The sequence below is a fragment of the Candidozyma pseudohaemuli genome (genome assembly GCF_003013735.1).
Source record: "Candidozyma pseudohaemuli strain B12108 chromosome Unknown scaffold00010, whole genome shotgun sequence".
In the NCBI taxonomy this organism is placed as follows: Eukaryota; Fungi; Ascomycota; class Pichiomycetes; order Serinales; family Metschnikowiaceae; genus Candidozyma; species Candidozyma pseudohaemuli.
This window is the reverse complement of record NW_020194444.1, coordinates 210413-237755: the sequence shown is the minus strand read 5'-3', so window position 1 is coordinate 237755 and position 27343 is coordinate 210413. Positions and strand designations below refer to the sequence as shown.

At 48.4% G+C, this 27343-nt stretch overlaps 15 protein-coding genes across 15 annotated transcripts; 4 read left to right on the top strand and 11 right to left on the bottom strand.

The window, feature by feature from the left end:
• Positions 1 to 234: 234 nt before the first annotated feature.
• RPA34 (DNA-directed RNA polymerase I subunit) lies at positions 235 to 912 on the bottom strand (the record flags this gene model as incomplete). The annotated part of the gene is made up of 1 exon (XM_024859080.1): positions 235 to 912. One exon carries the CDS (start codon positions 910 to 912, stop codon positions 235 to 237), a length of 678 nt encoding a protein of 225 aa, XP_024712754.1.
• A 998-nt stretch (positions 913 to 1910) lies between these two features.
• On the top strand, positions 1911 to 3191 carry C7M61_003744 (uncharacterized protein; the record flags this gene model as incomplete). The annotated part of the gene is made up of 1 exon (XM_024859079.1): positions 1911 to 3191. One exon carries the CDS (start codon positions 1911 to 1913, stop codon positions 3189 to 3191), a length of 1281 nt encoding a protein of 426 aa, XP_024712753.1.
• A 498-nt stretch (positions 3192 to 3689) lies between these two features.
• C7M61_003743 (uncharacterized protein) lies at positions 3690 to 4304 on the bottom strand (the record flags this gene model as incomplete). Its single annotated transcript, XM_024859078.1, has 1 exon — positions 3690 to 4304. The coding sequence occupies one exon, from the start codon at positions 4302 to 4304 to the stop codon at positions 3690 to 3692; it is 615 nt and encodes a 204-aa protein (XP_024712752.1).
• A 1113-nt stretch (positions 4305 to 5417) lies between these two features.
• Positions 5418 to 6341, bottom strand: MIR1 (Mir1p; the record flags this gene model as incomplete). Its single annotated transcript, XM_024859077.1, has 1 exon — positions 5418 to 6341. The coding sequence occupies one exon, from the start codon at positions 6339 to 6341 to the stop codon at positions 5418 to 5420; it is 924 nt and encodes a 307-aa protein (XP_024712751.1).
• Positions 6342 to 6786: 445 nt separating this feature from the next.
• On the bottom strand, positions 6787 to 8253 carry CDL1 (Cdl1p; the record flags this gene model as incomplete). Its single annotated transcript, XM_024859076.1, has 1 exon — positions 6787 to 8253. The coding sequence occupies one exon, from the start codon at positions 8251 to 8253 to the stop codon at positions 6787 to 6789; it is 1467 nt and encodes a 488-aa protein (XP_024712750.1).
• A 624-nt stretch (positions 8254 to 8877) lies between these two features.
• Positions 8878 to 10590, top strand: C7M61_003740 (uncharacterized protein; the record flags this gene model as incomplete). Its single annotated transcript, XM_024859075.1, has 1 exon — positions 8878 to 10590. The coding sequence occupies one exon, from the start codon at positions 8878 to 8880 to the stop codon at positions 10588 to 10590; it is 1713 nt and encodes a 570-aa protein (XP_024712749.1).
• A 302-nt stretch (positions 10591 to 10892) lies between these two features.
• Positions 10893 to 11643, bottom strand: C7M61_003739 (uncharacterized protein; the record flags this gene model as incomplete). The annotated part of the gene is made up of 2 exons (XM_024859074.1): positions 10893 to 11444; positions 11512 to 11643. The coding sequence occupies 2 exons, from the start codon at positions 11641 to 11643 to the stop codon at positions 10893 to 10895; spliced, it is 684 nt and encodes a 227-aa protein (XP_024712748.1).
• A 185-nt stretch (positions 11644 to 11828) lies between these two features.
• Positions 11829 to 13655, bottom strand: SAC1 (phosphatidylinositol-3-phosphatase; the record flags this gene model as incomplete). The annotated part of the gene is made up of 1 exon (XM_024859073.1): positions 11829 to 13655. The coding sequence occupies one exon, from the start codon at positions 13653 to 13655 to the stop codon at positions 11829 to 11831; it is 1827 nt and encodes a 608-aa protein (XP_024712747.1).
• Positions 13656 to 14866: 1211 nt separating this feature from the next.
• On the top strand, positions 14867 to 17161 carry DOA1 (Doa1p; the record flags this gene model as incomplete). The annotated part of the gene is made up of 1 exon (XM_024859072.1): positions 14867 to 17161. One exon carries the CDS (start codon positions 14867 to 14869, stop codon positions 17159 to 17161), a length of 2295 nt encoding a protein of 764 aa, XP_024712746.1.
• A 38-nt stretch (positions 17162 to 17199) lies between these two features.
• C7M61_003736 (uncharacterized protein) lies at positions 17200 to 17520 on the bottom strand (the record flags this gene model as incomplete). The annotated part of the gene is made up of 1 exon (XM_024859071.1): positions 17200 to 17520. The coding sequence occupies one exon, from the start codon at positions 17518 to 17520 to the stop codon at positions 17200 to 17202; it is 321 nt and encodes a 106-aa protein (XP_024712745.1).
• Positions 17521 to 18137: 617 nt separating this feature from the next.
• Positions 18138 to 19517, top strand: C7M61_003735 (uncharacterized protein; the record flags this gene model as incomplete). The annotated part of the gene is made up of 1 exon (XM_024859070.1): positions 18138 to 19517. One exon carries the CDS (start codon positions 18138 to 18140, stop codon positions 19515 to 19517), a length of 1380 nt encoding a protein of 459 aa, XP_024712744.1.
• A 45-nt stretch (positions 19518 to 19562) lies between these two features.
• On the bottom strand, positions 19563 to 21101 carry TRP3 (bifunctional anthranilate synthase/indole-3-glycerol-phosphate synthase; the record flags this gene model as incomplete). The annotated part of the gene is made up of 1 exon (XM_024859069.1): positions 19563 to 21101. The coding sequence occupies one exon, from the start codon at positions 21099 to 21101 to the stop codon at positions 19563 to 19565; it is 1539 nt and encodes a 512-aa protein (XP_024712743.1).
• A 174-nt stretch (positions 21102 to 21275) lies between these two features.
• On the bottom strand, positions 21276 to 24191 carry MCD4 (mannose-ethanolamine phosphotransferase; the record flags this gene model as incomplete). Its single annotated transcript, XM_024859068.1, has 1 exon — positions 21276 to 24191. One exon carries the CDS (start codon positions 24189 to 24191, stop codon positions 21276 to 21278), a length of 2916 nt encoding a protein of 971 aa, XP_024712742.1.
• A 172-nt stretch (positions 24192 to 24363) lies between these two features.
• On the bottom strand, positions 24364 to 26079 carry C7M61_003732 (uncharacterized protein; the record flags this gene model as incomplete). The annotated part of the gene is made up of 1 exon (XM_024859067.1): positions 24364 to 26079. One exon carries the CDS (start codon positions 26077 to 26079, stop codon positions 24364 to 24366), a length of 1716 nt encoding a protein of 571 aa, XP_024712741.1.
• A 186-nt stretch (positions 26080 to 26265) lies between these two features.
• On the bottom strand, positions 26266 to 27342 carry SFH5 (Sfh5p; the record flags this gene model as incomplete). Its single annotated transcript, XM_024859066.1, has 1 exon — positions 26266 to 27342. One exon carries the CDS (start codon positions 27340 to 27342, stop codon positions 26266 to 26268), a length of 1077 nt encoding a protein of 358 aa, XP_024712740.1.
• Between the last annotated feature and the right edge of the window lies 1 nt (position 27343).

The window sequence follows — 27343 nt, the reverse complement described above, 5'->3', positions numbered from 1 at the left end:
TTGACACTTATCCTGACTTGACCTAGTGCAATATCAATACCACTCATACCTCTAATTAAATAAAGCTTGAAATTTAATAAAGCTTGAATTGAGTAAGAGTCTCACTCTCGTTTCGCTGGAATTCAACTAATTGCCATCACTTCCTCCTTTATAGTTCACCTTCCCCAACCGTCCTACATCGGGTCTCTTCTAATGTGTATTATTGTACAATGCAAATGCAGTGGCCGGCAGCGCCTATTCCTGAGCCTTCTTCTTCTTCTCTTTCTTGTCCTTCTTGTCCTTCTTCTCCTTCTTGTCTTTCTTCTCCTTCTTCTCCTTCTTGTCCTTCTTATCCTCCTTCTTCTCTTCCTTCTTCTCTGCAACCCTGGCCTTCTTGATCACACGGCCGTCTTCATCTAGCCTCAGCTCGGCAATGGGCTGGGCCTCCTCGAAGTCCTTGGCTCCGTAGCCCGTAGCAAAGTGCCTCATCTTCAAACCCTCAGCTTTCTCCACATCCACACGTGGCACGGTGACGGCCTCAAAATCGATCTTGGGAATGTCAACAACCTCTCTTATCGTGTAGTATCTGTCAATGTGCTTGCCTCTCAACTCCTTGTTGACGATAGCGTATTTGGCATTGTCGGATGAAAAGTGCTCCTCGTTCACCTGGTACTTTGTCTTGTCCACCAGCACGGGCTTCACACCGTCGTTTTTGACTTTTCTAGACGTGAACGAAACAGGCAACGTCTTCAATTTATCAAGAGGGAACCCTTTGGGCGTCTTGAGAAGCCAGATTTCCTTGTCGCCTAGCGAGTCTGGCGCTTTGAGGGGCACTTTTTTGAATCCCTTGGGCGCCTCAAAGGCCACATCCTCGTAGTCACTCCCACTTTCGGAGTCGTACACTCTTTCGTCTGACTTGTGGGAAGGTGCCATTGAGAAGAGTTGAAGACGATGGAGATGCTCATCAGAGAATTTTTGAGCAGAGGGCTACATGCAGGCCAGATCGATAGGGCCCCCAAGTGGGAGGTGGAGTTGTGATAAGATGGGGGAAAATAGATTGTCAATTTTTTTCATTGAAACTATGGATTGGAGTTATCTGTGTAGCTTGGGTTGATTTTGAAATTTAGGTGTGGGGGCTTCGAAGACATCGCACTTGGTGTAACAGTTTGGTGGTGTGGTCTGGATATGTACTGTGACTTAGGTAAATGGTTGATTGAGTGAAAGAGGGGGCTGGAACTCATAATTTGAATATTCGTTTCATATTCTGTGCTACAACTTAGTCTGGGATTGGTCTGGCGTTGTTGCAATGATACCTCTAATGTCTCCTGTTGGACGAAGTTCTTTAGACCGTAGATTATCTAGATTCCGAAATATTATTAATTGGGCCTGAAATAAAACCGATTCCCCTAAAATCAATTGATAAGTGGCTTGAAATCTCAATTCGTACCACAACGTTTTCAGAGAATGCAGAGTTAAGTTGATATCTGGGCTGCTGATGTCTAAACCGCCATTTTGCAACATTCCAGCTGAAAATTTTTAAGATGACCTGATAAAATTCGTTTCCCTCAAAACCACAAACGTAGTTCCCCTATCATCAACATCTCCTTGCGTATCGCTTGTGCTCGGTTATGTAGGGTCTGTTATCATGCGTATGCGACCAAGTGTTTCTGAAAGACTACCAAAAAATTGACATCCCATCTTCATTCAGAACCTTCTTCGTCTCTCCAAAACACTCGTCTACAACTTGCCTCCTCTGAAACCTACCTCATTTAGCGCCTCTGCTCCACCTTCCTCATTATCACCAATCCTGTCATCACCTACTCAATACCACCTTCCCTTTTCAAATACCAAAAAATGACTCGCCCACAGCATTATAAATACCCACTCTCCACGCCATTCCACCCATTCCCATCCACCACAGTCTTCCCAATATGTCCCCACCTTGCGATATCCTAGTCAGCTTTCCAGATACCTCTGGTCCTCACTGCACCAGTGTGCCATTAAATGTCAGAGTCCACCTCGTCATCCACAGAGAAGTCATACTCGAACGTTTCCATTTGACTTTATACGGCACCTCCAGACTCGTATGTGGACAAAGCAAGAAAACCACCGAACAGGAACTCACCAAAACCACATACGATGTGCTTGAAGGTGATCCAGTCATTTTTGAAAGCGGAACCCTCAAATACGACGTTCAGTTTATTTTCCCGGAAAACAAGCTGCTTGTTCCTAGCCAGCACGTTCTTCTTCCAGACGGGTCGCTTTCACAGTTCAGCTACTTTGTCAAGGCTGAATGTACCACACTGAAGGGTCTAGAGCTCAAGGCCATCAAGACACTTGAACTCAAGCCGTCTCTTCAGGGACTTCGTTTGTATACGGATTTCGTCACCACGACGGAAATTGAGCCTCATCCGCTTCGACAGCTGGAGATCTTTTCCCGGCGTTTTTTCATTCAAGAGGGCAGAAGCGAGGAGAAGTTTCTAGCCGTGAAGGTGCCGTTCCGGCTAGAATTTGCTTATAAAAGGCGATACCCGGACCAGAATTTCGGCAACACAAATAACGTTTTTTACCAGAACGAGAGGCTAGGCGATTTCGTGGAACTCTACCTTTATACGCCCTTGTCCAATGCGGTTCTTATGAAGCTATGCCATGAAGCATCCTGGTGGAAAAGAAAAACCACCACGCCGCTGTTACGAATTCTGATCAACGGAGTCAGTTTAAGGCAGGTTTTCGTCAAGAACGCCGTCTACAAAGAAGATTGCACTTCCATCACTCCTTTGCTAGAACAGGAAACTCAGATGGCGGTGCGTTTGGATGAATTTGAAGAGGTGAAGAGAAGCCACTCCTGGGACAACGTTCGGCCCGAAGAGTACATCACCGATAAGGAGTACCGCTTCAAGTTTCCTTCCCTGCTTATGCCGTACTCCTTGGCTACCGATGCCCAGTCGTACTTTGATGAGCTTGTGAGTCTGCACTTCTCTCTCAAGCTCCAGATTGGAGTATCGTTTCTTCCTACCCTTCCCGATCAGCTCATTGAGTTGGAGAGCAGAATTCTCTTGTTACCGCAGGATCTGACGAGATTGGAGGAAATAGCACGGGAAAAGACACGGAGAATCTTTGCTTTTGAAAAGAGCGAAAAGCTACCCACCTACCTGTCGTCAGGTAGAGACCAGATGGTGGCTCCATGGAACGAGCTTGCGGAGGCAGTTTGAAATGTATGAAATGTACGAATAAGCAGTCTAGTGTATGGAATGTATCAATTTTGTATACCGATAAACAGTCTAGAAATGTATCAAACGTATCAAACGTATCAATTTATATAGGAATAAGCAGTCTAGAACCGCATGAAATGTATCAAATCGAATAAGCAGTCTAATGTATGAAATATATCGATCTCTATGTACGAATAAGCAGTCTAATGTATGAAATGTATCATTTTGTATTCGAATAAACAGTCTAGAAATGTATGAAATGTATCAATTATTACAATCAGCAGTCTATTATATCAAGTGTATCAATTATTACAATCAGCAGTCTAATATATCAAATGTATCAATTTTTATATACGAATCGTGCGAATTAGGTAGTCGTAAGAAGCAATGAAGTAGCGGTGAAGAAAGTAAATGCGAGCGGCTTCTGCCTCCATCAAAGGCAGCGTGCCTGCTGTAGCCGAGAATCAACTCTGCTTTAGTTTTGGTATGCTCTCCAGCTTAGAAAAAGACAAATCTCTTCTTCTTGCTTGGAATAAGAGGCAACAGCGAGTTACCCAACTTGTTGGTCTCCGGGTTGTAGTTGATGGCATCATCGCTCTGCACAATGAGCTCAATAGAGTAACCTCTGTCCTTGCTTGGACACTCGGTCTGGTTGTTGTTGCCCCAGTAGACGTAGTACTCACCTCTGAAGGAGTTGGCTGGACAGGCCAAAAACTCAGTGGAGTTCTTGTAAGTCAACTTCTGGTGGCTGATGCCGAAACCACTGGTGGCATTGACCGGAGACTCAGTGGTGGAAAGCTGGTAGGTCTCAGGGTTGATGTAGACATTGGTGGTCTTGGGCTCTATCTGAGTAGCGTTAGCGGACTTGTTGGAACCAGGCAAGTTCAAAATGTAGTCATTGTTGGCCTTGATTCTGCCGAAAAAGGCAGCCTCGTCGGTGTTAAGCACAAGGTCATGGCCGTCCCACTTCAACAAGTGGTATTGGAAAACAGCACCTTCATGATGGGCAATGACGGAAAAAACTGGGGAAGATGGCTTATACAAGCGCTTGTTGATGGGGAGCGCCGATACAGCCGAGAGAAGAACACACAAGTATGCAAGGAAGAACTGCATTTTGAAATCAGGAAAAACCGATGAGGAAAGACAACCAGCACGAAAAAGTGGGTCTTTATATATTGTGCCTTTAGAGACCCTGTGGGTGCTGCAAGAGCAGCTTGTCTGCAGGACGCCAGGCACCGAGCGAGCCTTGTGTGAGTGACTTTTAAGCCTGCGCCGCTATTTTTGGTAGCGACATCCTGCGTAGTGACGTGCTAGACGTGTGTGATGGTAATGACCTTGCCTAATTAGGCAATTTGCTCTCTCAGACGTGTCGCTGTCAATCAAAAGCCTTCGCTGGCTTGACTGTGAGGGGCGACTTGCCTGTTCCGGTTTGTTAATAACACTTTTTGGCTAAACTTTAGACAAGCCTCGAAGCGGAGTTCCACCCTTATTGGGCTCCGGAATCTTGTTGGGAATTTACCTTTATCTGCAGTTTGGCCAAGCTGGCTTGGGCTGTGGGCCCTTACACACAAATGCAAAATTTCATCTGCATGTCTTTCACTGCCTGGAGTACGTCCGGTCACGGAGCTCAGCAACTTACTGTGATATGTCGTGAGTCCTGCAGACAAGACGGTCACAGTCGATGGCTGCAGAGCCTCCTCCACGTGACTGTGCTTAGACGACTGCAAAGCCTCAGGAACCAGAAAAGCAAAACGAAAATAAGGGTCAAGGTGAAATTGGCCATTCCACGTCTTAGCAATGTTTCAACGAAATATGCTCCATACGGCGCTAAAAAATTATGAATTGTGCTCGGGTCTGATCTCGCTATTGTTCTCACTTTGACATGTTATGCGAATTCCTGATTTGGACGATTTCCACGATCTGATAAACTTTGTGATTTTGAGACAAAAGTTTACGAGTCTCCGCAGATCAGGGATTTCACAAACATAGATAAGCGTTTTGAGCTGAATTGGGTCTTAATTACAAGGCTTTAGCTTCTGGGTGAAAATTTACCGCAATTGGGTTTTTCGGATATAACTGAAGCCGATTTCATCGGACACATCCGTACACCAGCCACAGTTGCAAGCAGTTTTGCAAGAGCCAACCTACCGAAGCCCATACTATAAGTTAGTTTGTCTACACCAACGTGGCAAGTGAATAACTTAGGTCTCTATTATGAACACATACTTACAACTCGACACCCTTTGGACAGTTCAAAGCAGCCTTCAAAGAACCGTAGATGGTGAACTGCAAAGAGGTCAAGGTACCGACCATGACCAATCTGGTTGGCAAACCGGCGAAAGAACCACGGACACCCAACTGGCCGGCCAACTGGGCCAACAAGCCGACGGTGGACTGGCCTGGAGCCTTCTTGGTCTTGTTGACCTTGGACAACAAGGTGTCAGCTGGCTGAGAAACAATGGCAGCAGCGCAACCGGCGATGATACCAGCAGACAAGTTGATGGAAGTCAAAGCACCAGAAGACAACTCAGATCTTGGCTTGCCAACGGCACCGAAGATGGCCTCAGCGGCTCTCTCGAAAACCAAGAACTTAGCAATGTTGTAAGGAATCTGCTTGAACAAGATTGGGGTGAAACCGTTGTAGAAAGATCCGAGACCCTCCTCCTTCAAGATTCTACCGAAACCACCAACCAAACCGTTGGCGAAGGTTGGCTGAGACACCAATCTGATTCTGGTGGCCTCCAATGGACACAAGGCAATGTCAGCGAAGAACTCGGCCAAAGCAGCAGAACCCATGAAAACGGTGTTCTTGTACTTGGAGGCGGTGTCGTAACCCAACTGCTCAATGAAGGTCTTCTTGAACAACTCGTAACCACCAAACTTGAAAGCACCCTGCAAAGAGTAACCCAAGACGGTAGGGCCCAAACCGGTCAAAAGAGCGCCGGCACCCTCCTTGGAGATAACCTGTCTGAAAGAAGAGATCATACCCTTGTTGTAGACGGTTGGCTCCAATTGGATTCTGGTCTTGACGACATCAATTGGAGTCATGGCACCGTGGGTAAGACCACAGCCCATAGCACCGGCAAGGGCAAAAGATGCATAGTCACCAACGGTGTAGTTTGGGAGCTTGTACTCAGTCTTGGTAGCCATTTTTTATGATAAAAGTGGAAGAAAAGAAAGTTTGCTTCTGAGGAAAAAGAGCTTTCGAAATCTGCGGTACGGAAGCGTCGAGCTTAGATATATCGAGGAGTGGAAAAAAAAAAAAAATTCGCGGTGTGAATGAAGCCTTTTCATTGGCTTGCACACTTGAGGAACGGTGCGTTTCTTTTCCCTCTACACAGTAAAATACCCATGTGCCCGACTCTCGCCGGGACCAAGAAAGACTCTGCAACAAGGGTCGTGTAAGGGCAGTTCCACGGATCAACGTTCCTTTTGGAATTTTTCCGAGGTCGGTGGATCGCCAGCGTCGGCATTACATCGGACCGACCTCACTTAAAACTCCGACAGGCCATTTTCCATAAACTTGACTGCTCGCCCTCGCCCGTTTTGCACCCAAATGTAGATCAATCAGTCTTGGCTGCACCACCTATAAAACTTACCTGTTGGCTGCTCTCCTTTTCATGGTAGGAATTGGAGGTAAAGCACCGTAAGGCAATGGTTTTCTGGCGGGTGGAGCCTCTGGTTTTGAAGGAGCATCTGGTTTTTGAGAAGATGCCGGTGTTTGGGACGAGGCTGGAGTATCGTCTTTGGTCAGGCTCAATGCTTCAGGATCATAGTCGTCGTCATCGTCAATCATCTTGGCGGGCGATGGTTCGGCTGGTTTAGGAGCCTCTGTCTTTGCAGGCTCGGACTTGGTAGGTTCCGGTTTCTTGTAGTTGTCAAAAAGGTACTTCATGAGCTTGAAACGCAATGTCTTACTTTGGAACAATTCATAGGCAGCCTTTTGACGAGCTCCAACATCGGTGCTGTCCGTGCCGGTGCTGTAGTCCTCTCCGGCAATGTTAAGAGTCACCACGTACGGCTCCAGTTCCACGACATTGAAATCGTAGCGAATTTTCTTGGTGGGCTGCTCAAAGTAGTTGTTCACACGGGTCATGAGAAAGTGGAATTCAGAGAGCGCCACAGCATAGACGTTTTTCAAGATCTCGCCGTCGCTATACTCCCGCAGCAACTTGGCCAACATGGGCTCGTAAAGCGCCTCAAGCCACCGCTTGATTTCAGCCGTGCTATACTTCAGCATCGTCAAAGCCTGGATGTACGCGAGAAAGACGTTTTTGAAAACCACAAGCTTGTCTTCAAAAGCGAGCTCATCGGAAACGGCGTGCTGGAGCTCGTCGGTGAGGTTGTAGAGGTATGCAAACTTGGCCAAGATCATGGTCGATGTGAGCCTGTTCTTGACATACACCACATCGTCTTCGTGGGCCTTATGGATAAACTTGTCGTCGAGAATCTCCAAAAGGAGGTAGTCCAACAACGCTTTGCCCTTTATGGCCAATTTTCTGTTGTGGTTGTTGTTGAAGTCGTGATGACCCTCGTGGAACTGCAGCTCCAAGAAGTCCGGAGGCTGTCTCAAGCTCTTGTCTGTGAGCACCAACTTGAGCAACGAGTTATCCTCAATTGGCGGCAAGCTGGGCGGGTACATTTCGATATCTTTCCCGATGAGGTGGCCATTCTCCTCCTCCTTCAACAGCTCCTGGTCCTTGGGCGGTTTATAGTGCATTAGGTAGCCCACATGGCGGTCGAGCTTCGTCAGCTTGAAGTTGCATTTCGCCAACGTTAGGAGAAACGGCAAGTATCCTTTATCACATAGCTCCTTGATGCGGACAGCCACTTTAATCTGAGGCGTATTCACCGTCTGTTTGAGCTTGTCCACCATTTGTGGAGCCGAGGCTAGCACAGGCGGAAGCGAGGCCGGCAGTTCCATCACGCCACACAATTCCTTGTATTTTGCCACCAGCGGCGCCCGCAGAAGCACCTGGTTCAATGTGGCCTGGAGTTGGGATATGTGGCCCTTCATCTGGGTCAACTCCTCAAGCAGGTATAGGTCATCTTGGGCGGACATTGAGAAGAAATTAGAAGACTAGTATGCGGCACGGCGGGGAAAAGGGGCCCTTTTTTCTACGGCGAGATCCTCTAGATGGATGGGTGGGTGAGGTTCTCTAGGAAGAAGGTGGTGCTTCTTGAATCGGTATCGTGAGGTGAGTAAAAATGGTGGTCGTGCGGTGCTCATAAGTGGTGTAGTCGTCGCAGTGCTTGGCGCTCGCTTGGCGCATAATGACAGCGATTGTCTGCAAATCCAGGCATCACACGAGGCGATAAAGAATGGTTTTTTAGGGTGTACCTATCGAAAATTTAAAAAAATACTACGAATTTACGATTCATTTTTTTCGAGCCGTACGACCCCGCTGTGGCCCCCACTCGCGATGAGATGACGTGAGAACCCGCAAATGTGGAGGATTTTTCATCTACTCCACCAGACACAGCGGCTATCTTTGCTCAAAAAGCGAGAAATTTTTAAAAACTTCAACTTCACAACAACCTTTTTTTCATTTCTGCCCGCCAGATCCACAACCCTATAATGCTCCTTTGACATCGCCAGCTAACCTATAACCTCCAAAGCACATTTGATAAGCATTAGCCACACAATTCATACAACACAGCATAGAAACTCAGCATAGAGCAACCCATGAACACAAACTACTTCTCGGAGGAATACATCCCGGGAACCACTAATATCTTCTCCTCGTCCGATGACTCGTCCAGCAACCACACGGGCAGACCATTGAAGAAAAACAAGAAGGGTGTCATTTTGCTTCCCCAGCCTTCTGACTCCGTCAATGATCCCCTTAACTGGCTGGCTCCTCGGAAAGCCTATCATTTTTTGGTTGTCTGTTACATCACAGGCCTCACTGCCGCCATTTCCAACGATGCTGGTGCCGCTCAGGACTCCTTGAACCAGTTTTATGGAATCTCTTATGATGCCATGAACACAGGTGCCGGTGTGCTTTTCTTGTTTATCGGCTGGTCGTGTATTTTCTTTGCCCCGGCTTCCTCGCTCTACGGCAGAAGAATCACCTACTTGATCTGTCTTTTGGCCGGTACTTTAGGTTCAGTCTGGTTTGCACTTTCCAAAAGAACAGCAGACACAATCTGGTCCCAGGCGTTTGTGGGCATGTCCGAAGCTTGTGCCGAGGCCCAGGCCCAGCAGTCGTTGGCAGACATTTTCTTCCAGCACCAGCTAGGCTCGGTTTTGACCGTCTACATTATGGCAACCTCGGTGGGCTCTTTTCTTGGACCCTTGATTGCACACTTGATCTCAGAAAGCCAGACGTTCCGCTGGGTCGGCTGGTGGGGTGCCATTATCACTGGCGCCACGCTTGTGGTGGTTGGTTTCACCTGTGAAGAGACCGTTTTCGATAGACTGAAGTACTTTCCTGTTTACGATTCTCCCGAGGAAGCCGTGGCCATGATCGACGATCCAGAAAGAGATTTCAAGGACGAGAAGGAGAAGGAGAACACGGCCATGGCGTCGGGAAACGAGATTTTCGTGGAGAGAACCAGAAGACGGTCCAGACCAGCCAAGGAGGTGGACGAAGAGGCTGCTTTGGAGAAGGAGAAACCCAACTCGTACTGGAAGCAAATTGCCCTTATCACCCCCTCAGAGTACATGGAGGGCTACGGCGTCAAACAGTACATTGAGCGTTTTCTCGTCTACTTCAAGGTCTTCACCTTACCTGCGGTGTGGCTTTCTGGCTTGCTCTGGGGTTTGCAAGACGCCTACATGTCGTTTTTCCTTACCACCCAGGACACGTTTTTCTACGATGAGCCTTGGAACCTCAGCGAAACGGGTGTGGCTGTGATGAACGTTGCAACATTAATTGGCGCTGTGATTGGCTGTATCATGTCGGGTGTCATTTCCGATAAGCACGTTCTCTGGCTTGCCAAACGCAACAACGGTCTCTACGAGCCCGAGTACAGACTCTACCTTCTTTTCATCACCATGATCATTTCTCCCGTGGGTTTGATCATGTTTGGTGTAGGTGCAGACAGAGAATGGCCAGGCTGGGTTGTTTACGGAGGTCTTGCATTTATTGGATTTGGCTGGGGCTCTATCGGTGACACCGCCATGTCGTACCTCATGGACTGCTACCCAGAAATCGTCATCCAGGGCATGGTGGGTGTCTCCATCATCAACAACACCTTGGCGTGCATTTTCACATTTACATGCTCTCTCTGGTTGAACTCCGCTGGAACCCAGAACACATACATTGCTTTGGCCGTAATTGACTTTGTCACCATTGCTTGCATCATCCCCACGCTCTACTACGGAAAGAGCTGGAGAAAGTGGTCCAAGGGCCTCTACGTGCAATTGGTCGAGCTCACCCAGGGAATGGGTTAATTGTTTTACTAATTTTAATATAATAGATTGATACACATTTGGCTGTAGCTTGAGTCGTGTCATCGGATGTACTCTCTTCCTTATATGATAGAACTTAGAAGGAGGTTAGATACCTTCACCAATTACTTCATTATCCTTGGTGTTATGACAGTTCAAAGCTACTCCCCAATCAATATAATACATTCATCAATATAATACATTCATTAGCTGGTCCGAATATGATAGATTTTATACACATACATATACCGCATTAGACGGCGAAGGCGGCAGTCTGCTTCTTTACAGTTTCAACTTTTTTCTTACTACAACATGGACTCGCCGTTGTCCTGGGCGGCAAAGGCGCCGTTGTCGTTACCGCCGTTTGCCTCGGTGCTCATGTAAGCAGACAATTCAGCATCCAAGTCCTCGGCTGTCTTAGCAGCTGGCCTGGGCTTTCTAGGCTGTCTGGGCTTCTTCTCCCTGGCTCTAGATCTGTGTGCTTCTCTTGCTCTTGGCGCCGCCTCCTCACGCTCTCTGCCGGCGTTTCTTCTGGGGTGTGCCTGTGGTGCTATTCTGTCAGCCAAGGAAACGGCGTTTTCGACAACCAAGGTCTGGCCCATGGCTTTTCTGCCGTCGAACTTCTGAACGGCTCTGGCATTGTTGTCGCCGTAGTTCAGCTGGAAGCAAACGTACGCCACGGCCTCGTCTCTGGGGTCGAATTTTATGAAATCAACAGGGGCAATGCTGATGAACAAGTTCGAAAGGTCTTCGCCGTTCAAGTCAGGGTGCACATTCTTCAACCTCAACATCGGTCTACCATCTGCGCTTTTAAGGATCTGATCGGGGATTGTATTGGCGTTGTTGAATCTGATAGGCTAAAATTTGTTAGTTTTGTTCTTGCTTTTTTCGGGGAAATCTTCAAATCGTTAATCTTTCACATACTGCTCTTCTGGGACCACGGCCTCTTCCTCTTCTATCCAGAGGCCCAGACCTCCTGGGTCCACGCTCGGACTTACGAGCTTTCTGCTGCTCTCCGATTATATCGTCCAAGGATTGTTCTAGAGCGTTGGACATAGCAGCTGGGGTTACTTTTGAATCGGTGGTTTTGTTGAACGCGATAGAGAAAAAATGAGGTTGGTCACGTGCAGCAGAAAGGCCCCCCACTGACTGGGTTACACAGAATGGATCGATAGCAAATTGCCATTAAAAAATAAAACAATATAGAAAAGTACTGTATGGGGTTCTAGCGTAAGGTGTCTCTAGATCTGCTTCTTCGACGTCTTGTAGTTCTCCTGCTCCTCATACTTGACTCCCACAAACTTACCGTCCTGCGAGTACTCCTCAATTCTCTTCAAGAAGTCCAATGGCACCAACTTGGGCCAGTCGACAAACTGGTAGCCGTTCTTGACGAGGTAGAAGGTGTTCTTGAGGAAAACGTATAGGCATCCGCTGACAATGAAGATGTTCTTCCAGCTGAGAAGCGAGCCGGTGGGCCAGAACAAAAGCGAGAGAAGCACAAAGAAAGAGGCTCCAATGATGTACGGAAGCAATTGGATGTATGGCGATCTCTTGTCGACAAAGGGGCTGTTGATGGAGTCTCTGAACGGCCTGTAGTTACCCAAGAACAAGTCGTAGGCGTCCTGTCTGTGGCCGTCTCTGAGGTTATTGAGGTAGTATCTGGTGATGGAGTTGTTCAAGTCCTGCAAGGCACCCATCTTGGTTCTCTTTCCGGTTCTGGTGTAGTCGGTCTTCAAAGCGCCGGTACCAGAGTAGGCGTTGGACACAGCGTCGGCATTGTCGGCCCAGAAGCTCTGGAAGAACAAGTTGAAGTCGGGATCCACAAGCTCCCAAGGCTGGCCAGAGGCAGGCAAGTAGTTGTTCAACTCGAGCTGTCTCTGCAACACCCAGCGGCCCAACATGGACTGCACCACGTTGGTTCTGTCCAAACAGTCCATACAGTTGGTTCTGACGACCTTGTTCTGCACGTTGTTGACGGTGTTGGTCTTGAGGTCGTAGGCAAAGAAGTTGTCGTTGTTGAAACCCAATTTGGTCAAGTGCTCAAGCAAAAGCTTGACTCTGTCCCAACGCATCTTGCTGCACTCGTGGTGGAAGTCAAAGTAGATGTACTTGACTTTCTGGGCAAGCGAAGCAGGCAACGTCTGAACAGCCTCCTCGTAAGCATCCTTGACAGGCTTCTCGTAGCCGCTTTGGTTGACCAAGTTGACCAAGTAGTTGTCGCCGTAGAGCTTGACCTGCTGCTCAAAGTGCTTGGCGGTGGCGTCCTGGGAAGGTCTGGACGAGATGGCCAAGTTGGGCTTGTATTTCAAGTCGTTGATCTCGGACCAGTACACGGGCACCGAGCCTCTGGTCTGGAGGAACGCAAAGAGCTGGTTGTCGGAGGTCAAGAAGATCTGTTCGGTTTCGTTGAAGTTGGCCACGTTTCCGTCCTCGTCGATACCACGACGGAAGTACCGGGTACCAGCACGGGACCAGGAACGACGGGTCAAAAGCGCAAAGTCCAACTTCTGGTGGCCCTTGAACTCGGTGGTGTGGGACTTGAAGTAGCCGTAGATGGTAGGAGTGACGAAAGCAGAGGCACCGGCAGCGATCAATTCCTCCGACAAGTACTGGTTCCAGAAGAAACGAGCATCGGGCTTGGTGACGCCGTCGGCAAGCTGTCTCTGCAAGGAATTGGTCAAGTCAAAGGCGTTGTCGAGCGAAAAGAACAACGAGGCCAGCTTCAAGTGCTGCTCCAAAAGCGCCAAGTAGCTGGACTCCTCGGCGTCCTTCTTGGAGAGGCTCTCGTTGCCCAATGGGATGATCTTGTGGGAAACAACCCTGGCGATTTTCTTGCCCAAGGCGGTTCCCGTGACCTCGTGCTTGTCGACCAAAACAAGGTACTTGTTGATTCTGAAGCGAATGGTTCCCAAGACCGCCGAAACTGTGGATCCCTTGCCCTTGGCAGCGACATCTGGAGAAGACGAGGAAACGGAGGAACCTTCGGAATTGACCACCAAGTACTGGTTGGCGGTAGCCAGGAAGAGCACGTGCAGGCCGTCGGCACTGACAAAGTGTGTTAACGACATGGTGTAGCTTGGACGAGAAGAAGAAAAAGAAGTTGGGGCTGTTCACTAGGTGTTGATGTCATGTGAGAGGTTCGCGGCCAAGGTTCCACGGCCAACTGGAAGCAATGCGGAGAAGGGCACGAAGAAGGTTTCGGGAGAATTAGGCGGTTATGATCTGAGGGGAATAGTATGGGTATGTTGGAGGAGCGGGTGAATTTTGCTGGTGGGGCCTTATCCGATTCGGTCCGGGTCAAGCCAGAGGGGTTGACTTTTTGGAGTTGTTGATTTTTGTATCTCTGTAATTTTGCAATTTGCAATAATCATTTTTGATTGCAATTTCCTGTTTCCCGTCTTTTTTTTCAAATTCACGAATATTGCTCCATGTTCATTGGCCCCGCTTGACATGTCTGCAGAGTTCCATGCGTTGGCTGAATTTCGCAGCCATTTCTGGAAAACCTCATGCGCAAGCCTCCAGGCTGATCTGGCCACGGGGCCGAAATCAGGCGTATTTTGAAGTTGTGGCTTTTTTGATTCGAAAAGTGGGGATTGTCGAGTTTCACAGGTGGCTTTCGCCGGAAGGGTCTGGCTGATGGTTGCGTGGAATTTGCAGCCACCGCACGGCTATGCATCGAAGGCCGATCGGAGGGAAACCTGATTGCCGAGGTTCATGAAGATGCATGAGAAAAAGCAGGTTTGGTGGTCTGAAGGCTTATTCGGTGAGATGGGAGTTTTGTGTATCTTGGGGAGTTTTCTTGTTTTGAAGGAGGAATTGAATGAACTACCCAGTCTGAGGGTCTTCTGGTCAATCGGTGAATCGTGGGGGTATGATTTCCACAGCGATCTTCGAAAATTGAGTCAAATCAACAAAAAATCAATTGAAAAGCCCTTTAGTAACAATCCCTTCGAAGCTTTCCATCCCTCCAAGCTTTCATTGCACAACGTTCTGTTGATCGCTGCTTTGCTACACCTCATGGATCTCACACTGCTCACTTTCGCAGCCATAATTGCCTCCTCAGCAACCCCAACCACGCCATCCACAAACACCCCAAAAAACCGCAAATTCATCAAGTCTTCAAAATTCCGATTCCAAAAGTTTCATCTCAAATCGCCAAATTCCAAATCACCACCCCTCCACCAAAACAACCTGGACCCTCTGGGCTCCTGCAGCTCATGATATCAACGCTCGCTTCACTACTCCATTTGCCATCTGACCTCATTTCCATCTTCTCCACATGTACAAGCTCAGACTGACGCTTCCCGGCCACGAGCTGGACGTGAGGGGAATTGCCGCTGTTTCAGATGAAAAAATCGTCTCGGGTTCCAGAGACGGAACCGCCAGGGTCTGGGATCTCTCCTTGACTCTAGACACCAACCCCAATAACGAGATCTGCTTTCTGTCGCCCACGGGCGCTTTTGTCAATGCTGTGACATTTGTCAACAGTGCCTTCACTGGTGATGTTGCTGCAGTCGGCGGCAAGGATGCGATCATCTACCTTTCAGAACTCCACGGTTCGTTTGTGAAACCTGGAGACGACTTTGGCAAGTTCCAGTTAGTCGGCCACCATGGTAACGTGTGCTCGCTCAATTACAAGGATGACGCCTTGATCTCGGGCTCCTGGGACTGCACGGCCAAGGTGTGGGACTTGTCTTCGTTTTCGGTGAAATACGACCTCCAGGGCCACTCTGCCTCGGTGTGGGACGCCAAAATCGTTGACGCAGCCGAGGAAATCTACCTTACTGCTTCTGCCGACCGCACTATCCGTAAATGGAAGGCGGGCAAGGAAGTGGCTCAGTATTCTGGCCACAACGACGTCGTGAGAAAGCTCTTGATCTTGCCTGGAGGTAAGCAGTTCGTTTCTGCCTCCAACGATTGCACACTCAAGGTATGGGACCTTGAAAGTGGTGCTGTTTTGCAGACCCTACACGGTCACGACTCCTTCATTTACGACATTGCCATCCTCTCCAATGGCGACTTGGTTTCTACTGCTGAAGACCGTACCGTGAGAATCTGGCGCAATGGCAAGACCCTCCAGGCAATTACGTTGCCTTGCATCTCCGTGTGGTGCGTGGACACGCTTCCCAATGACGACATTGCCGTGGGCGGCTCGGATAAATCGATTTATGTGTTCACGGCTTCTCCAGACCGTGAGGCCACCGCTAATGGCATCCAAGAGTTCACTTCTCTCGTGCAGAATTCAGCCATCTCAGAGCAGTCCATTGACGATTTGAAGAGAACCGATATTCCCGGCTACGAGGCTCTCGAGCAGGGTGCCGACGAAGAAGGTGCAACGAAAATGGTCAAGAGTCCTGCTGGTGTCATTGAAGCTCACCAATGGTCAGGCGGCCAATGGGTCAAGATCGGAGACGTGGTGGGCTCTGCAGGCGGAAGCTCCGGGAAAAAGAGCCATAATGGCAAGGAGTGGGACTACTTGTTTGACGTTGATGTTGAGGATGGTAAGCCTCCGCTCAAGTTGCCTTACAACGCCAATGAGAACCCATACACAGCCGCCGAGAGGTTTTTGGCTGATCACGAGTTGCCAGCGTCGTACAAGGATGAAGTTGTGCGTTTCATTGAGCAAAACACCGGAGGCTTCCTGTTGGAGCAAAGCCAAGGTGCTCCAGCGGCTTCCCAGGCTGCCCCACAAGCTGCTCCAGCGCCTTCTCCACAAAACTTCAAATTGCTTCCTGAAAAGTCGCCAATCACATTCAAGGACTACAAGCCTGAGCAGTTGGTCAAGGGCTTCAAGAAGTTCAACGCTGACCAACCCGAATCAACAGCCTTCTCCTCACTGGATGTCGCTAGTGTCGAGTCAGGTCTCCATGATCTCAAGTCCAAGAATGCTCTTTTCATAATCACCGACATCGTGCCCAAGATCTTATCCTCGTGGGAGCTGTCTCAAAAGCTCATTGGCTTTGATTTGTTGAGGGTGAGTATCCCCAGGGTCACCACGGTCGATTTGATTCAATCTACAGAGGCTGCTGAAGGTATTCTCAAAATGCTCTTACAGAGTCTAGACGAGGTGAATGAGCAGGACTTGCCATTGGTGATGATGATCGCCCGAGTCTTGTGTAACCTCACCACCAGCACCTTGTTCGCCCAGTTGTTCTTCACTCTCGACGACCACAACCAGGTGTCTTTGAACGAATACTACGAAGAGGTTGTCAACAAGGTCACTGTGGTTGTGAAGATTATCACATCTTCCTCGGTGGCATCATCCCACAAGCACTACAGCAGCGCATTGACGTCCGTGTCTTCGTTTTTGTACGATCTCACGGCGCTTTCATTCAACAATACGTCGCTTTCAAAAGCCCCCTCCGCGGCGCTTGCCTTCTTTGCACTTCTTGATGAAGTCGCCGAGGATTTAATAAAAGCCGACGAGGAGTCTGCCTACAGAGTGTGTGTTGCATTGGGTAACTTATTGGTATTAAAGGTCACGTCAAGCAAGCCTGCCTGGTACGACGCCTGCAAAAAACTATACAACGGCGCTAGATTCAAGGATATCTACAGAGATATCGACTTGGCCTAGGTTCATAAACAAACGCATCACGGATTCATCAGTATCATTTAGTAGAAGAGCTCAGGCACCTTGGGAACAAGGGCAGCAAGCTTGTTGTGCAATTCCAAATTCGTATTATCGGAGAAACGCGTCACGGAGTAGGCATTGACCTTGTAGTCAGAAGCACCCACTTTCCCAATGACCTCGTAGATTTTGCCAACTTCTAGACCATCGTTCGCGTTCACAGTCACCTGGATTGGACCTCCAGCATTTAAAGTAGCTGTGCTCGAGCCGAAATCGATATTCTCGACGCTTCCAACAACTCTAACAACGCGTCCTCCAAAGTCCTTTATCGTAGAGGCTTGTACTCTCACACTAGCAGCGTCCATATTAGAAGGTGGATTTGGTGAGCTACATACGCGTTGAGGTTGATGTCTTGATAGTGGCGTGCATCAGTGCACCACATACATTGGGGTCCGTCAATGAAGATGAATTGATGTAAGTTATTAGCTTTTTGTAGGAAGTGCTTTGAAGGGTCATTTAATGTAATGGAAGCGGGGATTTTCCTGATCTGGTGTATTGCTTGTTGCTGAAAATTCACTGATCTCTCATAGCTCACTCAGTGTATAGAAGATAGTCATGGGAGGTTTCTCCTACGAAAAGATTACAACATAAAAAATCAGAAAATATTCTGTCTTTTGGCATTACAGTACATAGTTTGAGCCCACTGGCCTTACTCGACTCAGTTAGCAACGTCAGTTAGCTACATTGGGGCCCTCGCTAGGAATGGCTGCAAAACCGAACCCGAAGCTCCAAACAGAACCCATTTTACTCCAAAAACCTAGTATTTGTACAAATTCTTGAATTTCTTTTTATCCTCCACCACCCGACCTAGAACCTTCTCCCGAGTTCCATCATATCGCGAGCTTTCACAAATACCCACCTACTCCTCTGTCCTCATTTACAACACCACCTACCTATAGCTAACCAACTCTCCTCCTCTGCTATGAAGATAATCTCTAATAAGGATAAATTCCGTATTCGCTCTCCCGACCCGCTTCCAAAGTGTCCGCTCTGGGCCATAATGGATCAAGTTAACTGTGACGTTGAACTCGAAAACCTCTCGCCTGAGCTTCCCAAAGTCACAGTCCTGGTACCATCTGCTTCATCGAATTCCTCTGAATTATCAACAATTATTCGGAGCCTGGATGAAGAAAGCGCCGAACGCTCCAAAAAAGAAATTGTGGTCCACGAGAGTTTTACGATTCTTCCACCCTCGAGCTCAAGAAAGCACATTTTCCTCCCCAAGGATGAATTTGATTTGTTGAAGCACCGGCCGATTTTCAATCACCCTCTGCCAAAAGAGGAGTGCCAGACCGATGAAAGTGATATCTCCGATGTGGATGTGGACCCACTTGGGTTCGAAAAAGTGGACTCCCCACCAATCGAGAAACGGCCTCCGTCGCTTGATCCACCACAAAAGCCACAACTGAACTGCCATTATGAAACCTTCCCTGTTGTTCCTCAGAATGGTCCCTCTGTGTCTCATGAAGCACTTGGAGAATCAAGAGACGGTGTGAGCCAAAAGCACAATGGTCATAAAAAGCAGAAGCTTTTCAGTCCAATCCAGTATGTTCCAAAGACTCCATTGGAGGATCAACTGGGAAATTCCAATGAACCACTGCAAAAGCGTCAAAGGGTCGACCCTGAAATCAATGAAACCAATGGCCAGAGGGAATTTGGCGGAAGTCATTTGATCAATGTCGCTAGGAACCCAGAACCAGCTCCTTATTTCAATAATGCAACTCAAAGGCACATCGTCCCTGATTTCAGAAGATACATGGTTACGCTATTGGATCAAAGGTTTTGCCGGATCCAGAGAAAAAGATACGTCCGCCCCAACTTACAAGAGCTTCAGAATAACGACACTCAGCATGTCTATGTGAAGCATTTCTTCTTCTCGGACAAGGAACCATACAGTTATCAGTGGGTCAGGAAAGTAAAAGACGAATCAGGAACCGTCATTCAAAACTCTCGAAGCGCCCTTTGTTCCTACTGCAAAGAAATCCACTTCTTTGACATTCGGAAATCATATTATGCCACACACATGGCCTTGTACCATGGCGTCTATCCAAACGACTACTTGACTCCAGAACCGTTGTTTGCAGGTATCTATCATACTCCAAGATACAGCAGATTTGGATTTATCGATGGTACTGAAGAGCGCCGCTGTGTGGTTTGTCCCGCCTGTTATGAACTTTTTGATTTCGATGTGGGGAGTATCGGTTCCGAAAACTTGAATATATCCTCGTACTTAAGGCACTTCAAGGACGCACACCGATCCAGGAGGCTAGAGGGTTACTTTGATCTTCATAAGCGACACTAGTTCGTCGTATAATTACATTTTGTCTATTTTTTTTGTTCTCCTCTCTCAAACATGTATGAGCTTGTCCAAGAAAGCGTCAGCCTCGCCTCTCTCCTCTGCTCTCATGAGTGATTCACCAATCAAGAAGCCGTCAACGTCATCGTCGGTCTTGTATTTGTGAACGTCCTGCTCGGATGTAATGCCAGACAAGGCCAATACGAGAACATCACCTTTTCTCGAACTGTTTTTGGCAGAATCCACAAGCGAGCTTGTAGTCTTCAAGTCCACATCGAAAGTTGTGAGGTTTCTGTTGTTCACACCGATGACAAGGGGATCTTCAGTGGTGCCGTTGTTCGTCAAAGCAAGTGCAACTTTCAACTCCTCGGCATCGTTCACTTCCACCAACGGAACCATGCCCAAGGACAAGGAGTACTCGTATAGCTGCTGCAACAAGTTGCTGTCCAGAAGCATCTTCACAATCAACAACACAGTGTCGGCGCCAGCTAGACGGGCCTCGGCGATCTGGTATTTGTTGAAAATGAACTCCTTACGCAAAACGGCTGGTCTGGAGTATGATGCATCGCCCTTGCCGGAAATCTGCTCATCAATGACTCTTCTGACGAGGGTCATGTCTTCCAAAGAGCCCTTGAACCACTTGGGTTCCGTCAACACAGAAATAGCCGAGCAGTGGCCCTTGGCATAGGTGGAGGCCTGGTTGGCTGGGTGAGCAGAAATATTAATATTGCCCTTGGAAGGAGAGGCACGCTTGAACTCGGCCAAAATGATGTTTTCCTTGTTGGATTTGGTGAGTTGGAGACGCTCGTAGAAGTTGATGAGAGGAGGAGCCAATCCAAGCTGCAACGAGGTTTCGAGGTTGGCAAAACTTCTACCTGGGATGTTCTCAATCTTCTCGTAGTCCTCCATACGCTGCTTGTAGATCTTGATGAGGATGTTTTCTTTGGACGAAGAGGGCTTGTTCTCCTCCCAGGTGCCGCCTTGCATTTTGAGAATGTTCTCCACAAGGATATGGCCAGCCTCCGATAAGACAGACTCGGGGTGGAACTGAACGCCCTCAATGGTGTATTTTTTGTGTCTGACACCCATAATCACCTCTGGGCTGGTAGTTTCCGTCCTAGCAGTGACTTCAAGACAGTCTGGAATAGAAGCGATCGTACCGGCCAAAGAGTGATATCTGGTAGCACCCACGCCCTGTGGGACACCCGTGAAGCAACCTTTGCCGTCATGCTTAATAGCAGAAGTCTTACCGTGGACAATTTCACCGGCATAGGAGACCTCTCCTCCGAAGACTTCGACCATGCACTGTTGACCCATACAGACGCCAAAAATGGGGATTTTTCCCTTAAAGTGCTCAATAGCAGCCTTGGAAATACCAGCGTCCGTGCTTGGGTGGCCTGGACCGGGCGAAATAAACAAAATGTCCGGCTTGATCTCGTTTTCAATCGTCTCGATATCGATTTTGTCGTTTCTAAAGACATCCACCTTTTCACAGAGCTCCGACTGGCACAAGTATTGGTACAAGTTCCAGGTGAAGGAGTCGTAGTTGTCAATCATCAACACATGTTTTTTGCCGAATTTGCCTGCCATGTTGATTGAGTAAGTGAAAGTGTAGGTAGGTGAAAGTTGACTCAGCTCGCATTGCATATAAAAGTCCAGCCTAATCTGCGTGGGTAATCGCGATTACTACTTGGTGCGGTCTGACTATTAAAATCTAGGTTGGGGTATGACTATGAATGTTTTTTTATCTTGATTTTTTGATGCTCAAGCCCGCTTTCTTCTTCTAACTCTTTCGCTGATCGGCGTCTCGTCCTCGACAATTTGCTGGATCTTCTCCTGCTGCTTCTTTTCCTTAAGCTCGTCACTCTCAAACTCAACACCCTTTAAGATGATGGTGCTCACAAGCTCAAGAATAAGCATAAAAAGCGAGGAAAGAATGGCCAACACGTAATTGGAAATGGTGACACCAATGTCGAGCCATGAACCCTCGGTCTTGACGAGGTAGAAGAAGTTCAACGACAAAAAGTCTGATGTGGAGATGATGAGGGTTGAAATGGTGAACTTCTTGATCTCAAGCTGGTGGTTCATGATGCCAAAGCACGACGACAAAAGAATGTATGGAATGACCAATTTGAGCATAAGGAGGGCTCCCATGGGGAAGGGGTCGAAGATTGGAATCAACCTGTAGACGGAGTCCAAGGAGAAGGACGAGATGGATGCAACGTTACCAGTGCCGAAGAACGCAAATTGTAAGAAAAAGAAACCGACAATGGAAACACGGATCGTCTGTAGCCAGTAGCCCTCCGGCAAATTGAGACTGTTGCGTTTGGATTTTTCGAGCTCTTGAGGAGTCATCTTCAATTGAGTCTCGATGTTCAACCATTGCAACAAAACCAACGAGAATCCAACGTAGAAGAAAAGCTCAAACGAAATGGTCAAGATGATAAACGTTGGCACGAAGGTCAAGTAAATGATCAAAAGTCTGAGCTGGTAATCAGTGGATGGACGAAGGGTGTATAGCGTCGGAAGCACCAAAAGTGAAACCAAGAATGTGATCCAACCAAGAATCTGCGAGTATACTGGTAAACCTTCCCTGGCCTGCAAGGACACCACCGACACATTTGTTGCATACAAGGTGAAAATGGCTGTCACGATTTGAGCAGCCACGAGTCTCTTGTTGTACAGACTAACACCACGCTCGAATACCTTCTTGGCGCCCAAAACACCAACCACAAGGGCTGCAACAGCACTGACATTGATTTGCCACAAGCTCTCTACCTTGACGGCGTCCAAGTTGGTGAAAATGCACATGCTGCAACAACTCAAGAGCCATGGCAACAGGACGTTGAGTTCAAGTTTCCGCAGGACAATGAATGGATAAAGTCCAATCAAGACGAAAATCACCGAGAAGATGATTCTGTTGAAAAAGCCGTAGACAATACCCTCGTACATTCCGAGGAAACTGGCCAAGGTGAAGAGTTTCACTGGACCGGAAATACCAAACAAGAAGTTATGCAAGCCCTTGAAGAAGAGGCCACTCTCGTTGAAGAGCGTGTACCAAAAGTAAATTGGGAACGCCGCGTACATGTAGTAGTTGAATGGCGAGTGCTGGTAAAACAATAAGTAATTGATTCCCAAAGCAATACCGCCGAATGCAACGAGAAGCTTCGTGGATGGAGGAGGCTGCTCGAAATCCTTGAGAATAAAAAGTTTCAAGAACACATTAAAGGAGTAAGCGATCCAACCAAAGAAACCAAGAGTGACGATGGAACGCAACAAAAGCCAGTTGTATGTTTGCAAGTAGTTCAAGCCATCCAAGGATGCTTTCATGAGCTCTTCAGTAAGGGCAATAGCTTCGGCCTCGATAGCTTCGGTTGGATTAGCCTCAAGTTGATCAATAAGGAGCGGGATCTCGACCTTGTACTGAGCGATAGGCTTTTTCACGAAGGGATCGTATGGTTTGTACTGGAACTGGTGGTCGTAAACCTCGCTTTCCTTGACAAGGTATTGTTCCAGCACGGCCAATGCATTCTCGTACAAGGCCTTGACTTTGCTGACTGCAGATCCATCAATATATGGCAAAGGCAATTCACCCACGGAGTTGGCAGGGTAGTTGGCGCCAATCAAGTAGGCCATCAAGGAGGCAATGTCAGCTTGGTTGACATCGTGACGGGCCAAATGGTCGAATCCCCAAGTGTCGAAATAATCAGCCTCGTAGCCACTAACAACAGGGTCTTGTTTCGCTTTCTGAGCATCATCAGCGAGGACAGGCTTATTGACACCAGCACCCCAGGCAATCAAGGGAGTTCTTGTGTTGTCGGGATGTCCGTCACCGTGGGACCCAAAATCAGACATACCGTGGTCAGCAGTGAAGACGAAAGCGGACTCTTCATCGCCGAAAAATTCGTGAATCCGGGGAATCAACTTTTCAAGCTGCTTGTCGATATACTCGATGTTATCGTAGTACTCGGCAGAGTACGGTCTGTAGGCATGGCCTGCAGTGTCAGGGCCCAAGAGGTGCAAGAAGAACACGTTACCGTCTTGGTGCAACTCGTCGTGGAGTGTCTTGTTAGTTGCAGACTGGTCCATCAACTCATCGAAGTGCTTGAACACGAAAGAGTCAAGTTCAATCGAGCTCTGGGTGAAATCTTCAAACTCGTGGCCGTACATGCACACATCAATTCTGCCAGGCACCACATTGTCACCGTAGGCAAACATGGGCAAGATATCGGGCGAGCCGAACGAGTATGTGTGAGTAGACTGGTTGAAGAACGAGTCAAAGTCGACTGGGTTTTCCTTCCAGCCCTTCGTCACGGCACTGACGTCCTCGTAAAAACCAGCAATCATGGCAACGTGGCCTGGACGTGACTCTGTAGGCATTCTGGTGTTGGAGATACCCCAGGTAGCCTCTGTTTCCACCAAAGAGCGCAAGTAAGGAGCCAAGTACTTCTCCTCGCCGGTTCCAGGATGCAAAAGCTTTTTGAACGTCTTGTCTGCTCTCAAGCCATCGCCAACAATCAAGAACAATCTTTTGGCCGGAGGCTCAGATGTTGACTTGTGCTGATCCATTCCATGCACCAACGGAGACACGAAATAGATGTCGAAAATCAGCCATAGGTAGTAGAAATGGAAAAGCACACCGACCACGATGAAGATCTGGCGTTGCGATATCGAAACCATTCTACTGTGCTGTTGTGGAGAAGAGACGTGGTTTCCGAAAAAGTGGTTATAGATACTACTTATTCGCGTTCGCGTATTTAGAGATGGTGGTTATGGATGTGAGGACACGTTTCATGCCCCCATTCGGCCGCATTCAGTTTTTTTTGTTTGTTATCCTTCTCCCTGTATTAATCTATATACGTGTGTTCTCCTGGGCTTCGATCTCCCGTTTGAGTTCACAGTTCTTGTGGAACATCTTCACCACGTCTCTGAACTCCAGGAGAGCACGGCCGTAGTTCTGAAGTATAAGCATGTCATTGAACAAGCTGTTCAGAAATGCATCCAAACAGGATGTGTCGTCGTAAATCGTGTCGTGGTGGCGCTCGTCCTTCTGCAATCTGAGCTGTTGATGCTCGAGAACGGCACTGCGAAAAGCTGCGAATCCTCTTTCGTACTCGTGGATGCCTCTGGTGTATTGAAGCCACTGTTCTGTCGTGAGGTCTGGGGTTATGCGGATTGTGGGTGGCTGAGTGGTGAACATGAGCCTCCTTTCGTCGAAATCAGGCGAGAGGTCGGTCACGGTGATGGAGTTGTTACGGCGACTGGGCGCCTTGTTGACAGGCGTGTGGAGTGTCTCAGCTCGCGTGGTACCGTCGCTGTAGCCTTCGTTGTGTGTGTTTCCTCCGAACTTGGTGCGCTTGTTGGGCATTCTGTGGATGGTGGAGCTCGACTTTCTTGTCTTTCCAGGACTTGGGGGCCCATTGCTGGTAGAAGTGACGAATGAACGAGGAAGTGAGTCGAGCATGTCCTTGAAGTTTGTGTCGTCAATGGATGTGCCCAAGGACAGCCGCAAGTCAGACATATCGATGTTCTTGGCCTGCTTCTTGTGAACAGCTTCCTCGCTCTCCAAATGCTCGTCCGAAAGGGGACGCTTCGGGCTTTCTGGGCCTCTGCTGTAAGCGTCATTGTGAGCTCCATGGCCCTCACCCTCGTTCGATCCAATCTCCACCACTTCAGGCTCCGTCAGCGGAGTGTGCATTCCCTGTTCCTGTTTCACCTTGGACTCGCCATTTAATGTTCTGTCGTCGTTGGGAGCCCCATTAGGCGGCGACGCCTGGCAATCCTCAAAGTTGTCTGAGGAGTCTCCTTCGTCTTCCACAACGATAGGCTCGTCCTGTCCACCATACTGCCCATCCTCGTAAACTTCCTCGTCGCTTTCGCTGACCTCGTAAATGTTGTCCCATTGCCGCCTATAGGCATCTGTTTTGCTGCGACGGTAGTCCTCTTCTTCTCGCATCCGCTGATGCTCTCTGACTCTTTCCTTCTGTTCTCGTAGCTGGGCCTCGACTTTCTCCCGCATGCGCCTCTCCCGTTCTCTTCTTTCGAGCTCCTGTCTCTGTCTTTGGGCCTCGTACATCTGTTCCTGCCGCCTTCTCTCCAAATCCTCTCTCATCTTCTTCTGAGCCATTTTGGCTGCTGCCAGGGCTGCATCATCTGCTTTAGTGGGCCGCTCGTGGCTCTCAAAATGGTTTTTTGCTGCATCTGTGTAGGCACGGTAGTTGTGCTGGAAAAAGCTGTAATAGGAAGTTCCGCCACCGCCATATGACGATCCTGGGGAGTAGTAGGAGAAGCCATGGTGAGACCTAAAGTTGTTATTGTAGGCATCACTGTATGACGTCAGAGACGCTGAGGCAACTGAAATGTTATGTTTCACGTCGTACTCTCTTCGGCTTTCGTCGTCCCTGAGTGTTTCGTATGCCTTGTTGATCTGGAGAAACATTTCATGGTGCTTCGCATCGTCTGTTTTGTCTGGGTGGTATTTGACAGCGAGTTTTTTGAACTGTCGCTTGATTTCGTCCGGACTAGCGGAAGGAGTCACCCCTAGCACGGAGTAGTAGGTCGATGCCATAGGTTGGTGTAGTCCTACAAGTTTGATAACGCTTCACGAATGCACCCGCCATCAACGGTGTTTTTGTCACGTGACTTCCTCGTGGGTTTCTTGATTTATAGTGTATAAGTGTATTAAAAATTAGTAATGGTAGGTCACAAAGGGAATTGGCTCTTGGTTATTCCCCTGAAATGTTCAGCACTTGCCTTAGGCGGAGGTGGTCTCCTTGGTGGTGGCTTCCTTGTTCTCACCCTCAGCCTCAGTAACAGCATCAGCAGCGGCGGTCTCCTCCTCGGCTTTAGCCTCCTCCTTCTTGTCATCCTCCTTTGCGGCTCTCTCCTCCTCCTGCTTCTTCTTCAATCTCTCCAAAAGGATCGCACCATATTCGGGGATCTTGATCGAGGCATCCTCAACTTGCAGAGCGAAAATGTCAGGAATCTTCTCGTTGGCCTGACCGCCGTTGTAGTCCTTGGGCAAGTTCTCCTTACCGAAAGCCAGCGACAAGTCACCGTGGTTGAGCATCTCGAACTTCTTCAAAGTAGCCGCACTCATGAAACCAGTGGCCTTGAAGAAGGAGAACACCCAGCCCATGATGTATGGCACGTTGATGAAGTACTTCTTCGAAAGAAGCTCAGGGTAGTTGTCGCTAAAAATGGTGATGATCTCCTTGGTGGCAGCCTTCATGCCAGGGTCCATTCTGAACATCGAAACGTTGTTGTAATCGTGAACCTGGGCAATCTTGCACTTGTCGGCATCGCCAAAGTTCAAAAGAGCCAAAGACCTCTCCATAATGCCCACTCTCCATCTCAAGAACATGGTGCCTGGAAGGTCAGTCTTATCGGGGTTATCGACACCAACGCCGAACTTGGCAAACAACTTCTTGGGGTTCTTCAAGTTGGCGTACAAGTTCCACGTGACAACGGAGAAGTTGTCCTTATTGTCCTTGTAGTCGGTAATCACACCCATCTTCTCCAAGCTCTCGTCAAACTTCTCGTTGTAAGCGGCGCTGAGAACCTGGAACTTTCTTCTCCAATTGAGCGTGTTGACCAACATTTCCTGGGCCTTGGCAAGGTCGTATTCCCTGGCAATCAAGAACTTGAGCAAAATCTCGTTTCTGTTCTCGACATCAACGTGCTCCTCCTCGTCTGCGGCGATTCTGTAGCCGTATATCTCATCATAAGATGGATCCTCGGTTTTGGAAACCAAATTAGGAATCGCCTGGATAAGCTGCTCGAGCTTCTTCTCCTGGTCGTCGGTGAGTTCAATCGATTTTACCAAAGGCATC